This window comes from Hyaena hyaena, unplaced genomic scaffold, assembly GCF_003009895.1.
Source record: "Hyaena hyaena isolate Hyena2069 unplaced genomic scaffold, ASM300989v1 scaffold_1128, whole genome shotgun sequence".
Classification (NCBI taxonomy): domain Eukaryota; kingdom Metazoa; phylum Chordata; class Mammalia; order Carnivora; family Hyaenidae; genus Hyaena; species Hyaena hyaena.
This window is the reverse complement of record NW_024081757.1, coordinates 62143-70695: the sequence shown is the minus strand read 5'-3', so window position 1 is coordinate 70695 and position 8553 is coordinate 62143. Positions and strand designations below refer to the sequence as shown.

Here is an 8553-nt window from a genome sequence, read left to right as displayed (position 1 = left end):
CACCAGTATGAACAGTCACAGAATCCAATCAGAACTTGGATCTTCGGTGATTCAAGTGTTTTACCCCAAACAATAAGATGTGATCAACTTTAAAATAAAATCCAGTTTCTGGATATTTTGATGCCAATCAAGGCCTTCTTCATCACCATCATCTCACACGATAGGAAAGCTGGCCATGGTGGCGATTCCACAGTGATTGTCCCGGTCTCTGGCCATTTTTATGTAGCCATCCATGCCCCAGTCAGTGCCCCAGCTGAAAAAATAAAAGGTTTTCCAATTATTACAAATGACCAAACACATTTATCTTTATGAACAATAACCCCAAAATTGAACAGTGCACCAGAGGCCAGGACAGATTCAGGAAGAATCAGGAGAGGCCATTCCTGTTCATGATTGAGTTCTGACCCAGTACAGAATTCTATCCACAGACCTTCCACAAAACTGTAATGTGAGGAAGAAAAGGAAAATTTGGGGACCCAGATGTGTTACAGAAATTTTTTAAAACTCCAATTTAGAAATGCAGTGCTCTCAAAGCTATATCAGGACCCTAGCAAGCCTGAGGCAGTATTTTAATGTTGTCATCATATGACTATGTTTGTGTTCCCTACTTGGTGGGTAAGCACTGCTCTGCTAGGATTTCAGTACTGTTCTCAAGCATTGGGGGACCTGTGTCCAAACACTGGTTCCAAAAAAGATTCCATTTTAAAATTCAAAGGTACATGTTCCTGTCTTTTTATACCTGTTCTTGACAAACCAATATTTTTTGTCATCTGATTCTTCTCCTTCAAAGCCATAGCCAACCACCAGAACACCGTGATTCAGGTCTTCACTGCTGCACTTTGGATCATAATAAATGCCTAGGGAGTAATATTCAATGCTGTAGTGAGGATTCCCACATGACATGTGATAGTAACCCAGCCTATCAATCACAGTATGGGAGGCTTTTCAATATTCATTTTTGATATGAATTCAGATGAGATTTAAAAGTCAGATATTTTTGTTTAGCTAGGGTGGGGATTTAGGCCCTCATCTCACACTCAGAGGAATACTGTCACAATGTCTTTTGAAAATAATAGTTAAGGGGTATTAAAAGAAAATCACCTGCCAAAGCTTTATTATTCTACTTATAGGATGTCAGCCTAAGGAAACAGCAGAGAACATAAAATTACTTGAGCTAAGGGCTTCTTTCCAGTGTTAATTTCAGTAGCAAAATTCTTTAAAAACTGTCAAGGTCTAACATTTGGAAAAAAAAGTAAAGTAAGCCATACCAATCAAATTATGTAGCCATTTAAATATATTTGTGATATACTTAAACTTGTGGGGCTTTGGGTCAAGTCATGGCAAATGGAAACAGCAGGCACAAATACTACGTGTACAGAATGAGCAACTATGTTAAATCCACACACCCAAAAATTCTACATTGAATTCTACATACCAAAGTGTCACTCTTGCTGTTTGTTAAGGTGATTTTCCAAATTTTCTACCTAAATTTCCACATCAACAAATGCTCACCCCCTTTATAGAAGCGGAAGGTATCCAGGCTTGCATCTATAGCAGCAGAGATGGGCCCCATATTTGCCACTGCCATCATAAGGGCCTCCTCCTCCTGAGGGATGTTCTCAATGGCAGTGACATTGACAGCAGAATACTCAGGCCTGTATTTGCAGGGACCATCCTTTGAATGGTAGAGGAAAAGAAACTTGATTACTACCATCTGCTTCCTGGGAACATGACTTCAAGACACCTTACTGGTGAAAGATTTCCAAGTCAAGTTTGTTGTGAAGCATCCCAGGAGGTGAAATGGTATTTGTTGTTTTGAAATTGAAAAACTAACTGGTGTGAGGGGTGCCTGGTTGGCTTAGTGGGTTAAGTGTCTGACTCTTGATTTAGGCTCAGGTCATGATTGTGAGATCAAGCCCCATGTTGGGCTCTGCATGGAGCCTGCTTGGAATTCTCTCTCTCTCTCCCTCTCTCTGTACCCCTCCCCTTCATGCTCTTTCTCTCTTTTTCTCTCTCAAAAGTAATAAATAAATAAACTTCAAAGAAAAGCAAAACAAACTGATGTGTGGTGTGAATTCAATGAAACACTCATGGTCTACCTGTCCATAAGAAGTTTTTCACTCGGAGAAACCTGTATTCTATATAGAAAGGTATGCATATCTCCATGTAACATAGAAATAAAAATAGCTATGTGGTAACCATCTAAGCAGAAAACTGTGCCAGCCTAATACTGTTTAATGACAGTCCTGATGGTCTGCAGATAAAGAGTCTACAATTGAAAAATGTGAATGTTAAATATGGTGTCTGTTTTCTTCAAAAGCATTCAAGTCTAAGAGCAGAGCTGGAATGACAAGTGAGGAGATCCACTCACTCTTGCAACATATGGATAGGATTCCTCTGTGTCCAGGCCTCCGTTGTTCTTAACATATTGGAAGGCATTACTCATTAGACCACCATTGCAGCCCTCATTGCCTTGAGGCCAAGAACAGTCCAGGAGGTTCTGCACACTGAGGGAAACACGTCTGCCAGTTTTCCGGAGCATTTGTCCTTCAAGGGCACCAGTTGCACTAAAAGCCCAGCCAGAAGCACACCGACCCTGAAAATAAATTATAAAGGTCTCAGTCTACAAAACCAACAGCAAGACTGACAACAGTACATTGATCTGAAAACTCTTTTAAAACAGCAAACATGGCATATTGTTCCACAGCGGGAAACCATAGCAGGGGGCCACTGCCTTTTTGGCTTTCTTCTTGGAGAGAGATTTGATGAGTAGTCATCCCTGATACTCACAGGTCTTATAGCAGGTGTCTGTCTCCTGTCTACAGGTACAAAGATATCAGCAAAGAAAGGTATATTAAACATTTTCCCCTTCTCATTCTTCTCGATTTTAAGACCATTCATCATGTGTCTGAATTCTTCATTGGTCTTCAAGGAAAAGAAAATAGAATGTTGACAAGCACGAGATTTTTTTGGCAAAGCACTGAGTAGAGAAAGAACAAAACATTCAGCAACCCATGCCACACTCACCATGTCACCAAAGCCATTCATTGCCATTGTGAAGCTATGTTTCCCTTGGCTTTGTTCTCGATTGTGGTGTTCAATCATTTTCATATTTTTCTCCCACACTGCTTTCCTCCAGCCTTCATTCTAGAGACAAACATATAACTTATCATCTTTATTTCTATTTAAAACCTACTGACCTGCACCAAGTGGATGCGCTCACAGAGGGGAGGAGAAACAATAGCCAGGGGTGACCTGATGCTTCTGGGAGATGTTCTCCAGCAACCACACAGCAGGATACATGCCCACACTGTGTGCAGTCATGGTGCTTGCTTATTGCCTTGGTAAGAGTGGCCTCAAGGTGCTACTCTGTGCTATGAACTCCCACCAGCACGGACGTTTTCTGCAGGTCCCCTGGATAGTGTAGATGTTACCAACCATGCCATATCGTTTCCCATGTGTTGCCTTCCACCGGATCCATTGTGCGTCTAAACTTTGATCAAGCTGTATAATAGCTGAGGCTATTCCCAAGCAAAGGGCAGTCAGGAAGACAAAAGGATGCATGTTTCAAAACCTAGGAAGCAAAAATAAGTGAGTATCTGATTAGACTGATCTGTCTAAAAAACCATCTTCCTTTCTTCTAGATGGTAGAACCACTATGATGGAGCAAAAACCTCCATCATGAATTTATCCTCCCAAGTACTTACACAAGGATTCCACCAGCCCCACAGAGGTGCCTACCTGATTGTGTAGCTGTGCAGATGTCCTCGGCAGGTGTAGCCCCAGGGATCTCTGATGTTGGATGGTGGCTTTAAGGGCACCCATCTAAAGCCCTGGGGTTTGGCTTCACTGGCCCTGCCCACAGCACCCAAGCACACTGTGATCTTGTTTGTTTCGCTTTTGTTTTCCAAGCTGACGACTTCTATTCTGATGTTTACTTGATGATCATATCTCGTTTTTAGCAGAACAAAAACTTCTAGACAATGGTGTGGACTCATATCCCCCCTCAAATTGTCCTTAATTGGTTTGACTAAAACAATGAGCTCACAGTGGTCCATCTGACAAAAACAAGTATATGCATATTCTGCAAGGAAAAAGATGTCCAACTCCCATTAACTGATGTCATTATGAGATGGGGAGGAAGTATGCCATAAAGGCACATTGGAATATAGCTAGTAATCAGATCCTATCAACTATGGGTCTAGCACTGTCATAACTATCTATATTTTTTTAGACATTTTTCTCACAACTCAGGTCAGGTAAGTTTATTTTCATTTTATAGATGAGGAGAGAGACAAGAGAAATATGGTCACCCATTCAAAAGAATAAAACCGAAGTCAGCTCATTGACAAGTTTTAACTGCAAAAGTATGTGAAAGGTGGTTATTCTGAGTGGAGGCAAAAGACAGCACAGGCATCCACAGAGATACCTGCCAGTTCAGTTACAGACCACTGCATTAAAACAACACCACATTGAAGTGAGTCAAATGAACTCTTTGGTTTCCCAGTGCATATAAAATCACGTTTACACTATAGTGGATTAAGTGTGCAATAGTATTTATTATCTTTAACAAAATTACAGACATTAATTAAAAAATACTTCACTGCTAAAAAGTGCTACCCATCATCTGAGCTTTCAGCAAGCATGACCTTCCTGCTGGTGGGAGGGTCTTGCGTTGATGTTGATGGCTGCTGGCTGGTCAGGGAGGTGGATGCTAAAGGTCGGGGTGGATGAGGCAGTTTCTTAAATAAGACAACAATGAATTGACTCTTCCATAAATGACTCCTCTTGCAGCACACGAAGATATTTCTTACACTTTACCTACAGCAAAACTTCCTTCAAAGTTAGAGTCAGTCCTCTCAAACCCTACCTCTGTTTTATCAACTCAAGGTATATAATATCCTAAGTCTTTTGTTGCCATTTTAACAATCTTCACAGCATCTTCACCAGGAGATCAAGATGCTTTTCCATCTCAAGAAACCATGTTCTTTGTTCATCTCTAAGTAGCTCCTCATCCGTTCAAGTTCTACCATGAGATTACAGCCATTCAATTCCATTTCCAGGCTCCACTTCTAGTCCTAGCTTTCTTGCTCTTTCCACCTCACCTGCAGTAACTTCCTCCCACTAGAGACTTGAACCCCTCAAAGTCATCCATTAGGGTTGAAGTCCACTTCTTTCAAACTCCTGCTCATATTAGTATCTTCACCTCTTCCCAGGAATCATGATGACATATACCTGTATCTGTTTTGAGGTCAAATATTTCCACATTAAATTAAATGCAGACCATCCAGCATTTAGCAAAATTTGTTCTGATAACACCATATTCCTCAGCACTCATACAGAGAATATTTTCCCATATATTTTCTCAAATACTGTGTTCTTCATAGAAATGTCAATTGGGAGTACCAAGCATTTCAAATTTATTGACCACAAAATGTAAATTTTGAGAAATATTCTAGGCAGTTTGATGAAAAATTAAAACATTCAATATTGAAAAAAACACGATTTAGAAATAATAGCAGTGATATCTTATGATATAAGATAGCTAAGGAAGTATGAAATTATGTGTATATATAACGGAAATAATTATTGTGCTTATACTATTTTTAATGCTTGGATAACCATTATCTTTCATTTTTCTTTAGATATATAACATATATATAAATTATATAACATAATTTTATTTTTGTAAGTATTTTGTATGAAATATTATATTTTCTGAATCTACCATAATAAGTGAAATTAATGTTAGTAAATATTTCAAAATGTATAATATTGGAATTATTTTTATGTATTTTTTCCATTCTCAAAACTATACCAGTTTGAACAAAAGTTGATTTGGACAAAATAATTAAATAGGTGACAACATTATTTTTTTCTTTTTTCCTTTCAACACCCTTCACCCATTTCTCCCACACCACACCCTTCACTTCTAGCAACCACCAATCTGTTCTTTGCACCTATAAGCTTGCTGAAGTCCATTTGCCCAAAGTACATTGAAAATCAGTGAATGGTTCCACCTTCCTTAAGTGGTGTATAGTATACTTTAGGGGATGCTAGGAAATGGAAGGAACACCTGAACTCCCCTGAGACAGACCCAAGCATTTAACCTGGGAAGCTGATTGGGAGGGAAATAGAAACAGAGAAGAAAGGGATTCTCTGATCACAGACTGGAGATCCCAATAGTTCTTCTATTCCCTGCCTATGGAAGGACGGTCACCCAGGCACCATTTCTTCCTTGAATCTTTGATACGTGACCTCTGAGAAAAGAATGGGGGGAGTCCCAAGCTCTTCCCAGCTCACTGTTTCGGGATTTCACTTGAAGGAACCCAGGGTCTTAACTTGAAGAAAAAGGCGTATGAATGGTGAATGAGTCTTCTCTTGAGTGTTCACCACAGTCATCAAAGTAACACACACCATGACCAAAGGTGCTGTCTCTCACCTGTTTCCAGCAAAACCTTTTCTTCATGGCTGTGTCATCTTTAGACCACGTGCTGTACAGTCACCAAATTAAGGTATTCCTAAGATATTTTGAAATGAAGATTTCAGTTGGAATCTTTGAGATACACATTTCAGATGAAGTCTCTGATAAATTAATGATAAAGCATTAATAGCCTATTGTTTAAAATCAGAATGTTTCTAGAAAAAGAAAATTGATGTTTCCTTTTGGGAGGCTGATAAAATTTCAATTACATATTAAAATTCTGCTGCTTCTATTACTGCTACCAAGCCATAGTTATCTGAGGAACAATGCTGAGTCCTGAATTATACTCACTCTGAAATCTGCATGGTTGTATGAGCCACCCTGCCTAAGGCTGCAGTCTTAAAGGAGAATATGGCATCATCCCATGGTGCCTCCCGGTCCCCACCTCCCCACCACTGTTGCCTTACTCTAATGCATGGCTTCCATAGATTTTCTGAGCTTGAGTCACTCTTGAATCCTTGGGTAAAGCCTGCTGTTGTCCTGGCACATCTTTTGTTTTATCAAAATGGGGTTTGATTTGAAAGTATGAGATCTAGGTGCTAATTACTTGTTGGTTCAGCAATGAGGCAAGCTGACTCTCAGGTCTGGTCAGGAGCCTTTGTATATGAGACCTTGTAGTGTGTGTGGGGGTGGGGGCGCTCCAGCTTGGATTGGATGGAAGGTCACCCAGAGAGTGCTAGACGGCCTCTCAGGATAACTTCAGTGTTTAGGATTATGGGAAGGAACCCCACATCTCAAGCATCAACTTGACTAGGTAGTTTGCTGGTGTTTAAAAGGCCTTTTTTTCTTGGCCCTGAGCCTGAGTTAACTCCCATTGTTTGGACCCTACATAGCATCCTGAACAGCAATTGCGGTTGGAAAGACAGGGGTATGTAAAAGCAAATGAGAAGACACATGTAGACACTTAGAAAGAAGGCCATGAAAAGCTCCTAGACCCAATTTCAATGTCCTACACAGCACCAACCCATTCTCAGACACCAACGGGGTATCCAAAAATTCAACTCAATTATAGACAGTCTATGTAGAGATAAGTATTAGATCCCCCAGGTTAGTGGTCTGTTCTACAAGACTGTCCTTCCTGCCCACTTCGGGTGCCAACTGGCTATGAGTCAAAAGTTCCCAAGAAGCCCTTTTTGGGTTCAATTAATCTACTAGGGCAGCTTACAGCTGGACATTTGGGCTCTTTCAATACTTTGGCTATTATTGATAGTGCTCCTAAAAATATCGGGGTCCATGTGTCCCTTTGAAACAGCATACCTGTATCCCTTGGATAAATACTAGTAGTGCAATTGCTGGGTCGTAGGGTGGTTCTATTTTTAATTTTTTGAGGAAACTCCACACTGTTTTCCAGAGTGGCTGCACCAGTTTGCATTGCCACCAGCCGTGCAAAAGAGATCCTCTTTCTCCACATCCTTGACAACATCTGTTGTTGCCTGAGTTGTTAATGTTACCCATTCTGATGGGTGTGAGGTGGTATTCATTGTGGTTTTGATTTATATTTTCCTGATAATGAGTGACATTGAGCATCATTTCATGTGTCTGTTGGCCATCTGGATGTCTTCTTTGGAGAAGTGTCTGTTCATATCTTTAGCCCATTTCTTCACTGGATTATTTGTTTTTTGGGTGTTGAGTTTGATAAGTTCTTTATAGATATGTCATTTGCAAATATCTTCTCCCATTCCGTTGGTTGCCTTTTAGTTTTGCTGACCGTTTCCTTTGCTGTGCAGAAGCTTTTTATTTTAATGAGGTCCCAATAGTTAATTTTTGCTTTAGTTTCCCTTGCCTCTGGAGACGTGTTAAGTAAGAAGTTGCTACGGCCAAGGTCAAAGAGGTTCTTTCTTGCTTTCTCTTCGAGGATTTTGATGGCTTCCTGTCTTACATTTAGGTCTTTTATCCATTTTGAGTTTATTTTGTGTATGATGTAAGAAAGTGGTCCAGGTTCATTTTTCTGCATGTCACTGCCCAGTTTTCCCAGCACCACTTGCTGAAGAGTCTGTCTTTATTCCATTGAATATTCTTTCCTGCTTTGTCAAAGATTAGTTGGCCGTACGTTTATGGGTCCATTTCTG

At 40.2% G+C, this 8553-nt stretch overlaps 1 protein-coding gene across 3 annotated transcripts; it reads right to left on the bottom strand.

Annotated features, from left to right (window-relative positions):
- On the bottom strand, nt 1-3809 carry LOC120224188 (procathepsin L-like). Of its 3 annotated transcripts, XM_039222399.1 has the most exons (8): nt 3742-3809; nt 3439-3574; nt 3028-3147; nt 2791-2925; nt 2372-2596; nt 1513-1675; nt 740-857; nt 1-253 (listed from the first exon to the last, which is right to left on the bottom strand). In XM_039222399.1, exons 2-8 carry the CDS (start codon nt 3562-3564, stop codon nt 154-156), a joined length of 987 nt encoding a protein of 328 aa, XP_039078330.1. In that variant the 5' UTR covers nt 3565-3574; nt 3742-3809; the 3' UTR covers nt 1-153. The 3 variants fall into 3 exon arrangements, with proteins under 3 accessions (XP_039078330.1, XP_039078333.1, XP_039078331.1); XM_039222402.1 differs by lacking the exon at nt 740-857; XM_039222400.1 differs by lacking the exon at nt 2791-2925.
- Nucleotides 3810-8553: the final 4744 nt, after the last annotated feature.

Coding starts and splice junctions, on each gene's coding strand:
- LOC120224188 (XM_039222399.1), bottom strand. CDS start 3,564: ATGCATCCTTTTGTCTTCCTGACTGCCCTTTGCTTGGGAATAGCCTCA. Junction 3,148..3,438: donor ATGGGAAACGATATGGCATG/GTTGGTAACATC, acceptor GTTTGTCTCTAG/AATGAAGGCTGGAGGAAAGC. Junction 2,926..3,027: donor TGAATGGCTTTGGTGACATG/GTGAGTGTGGCA, acceptor TTTTCCTTGAAG/ACCAATGAAGAATTCAGACA.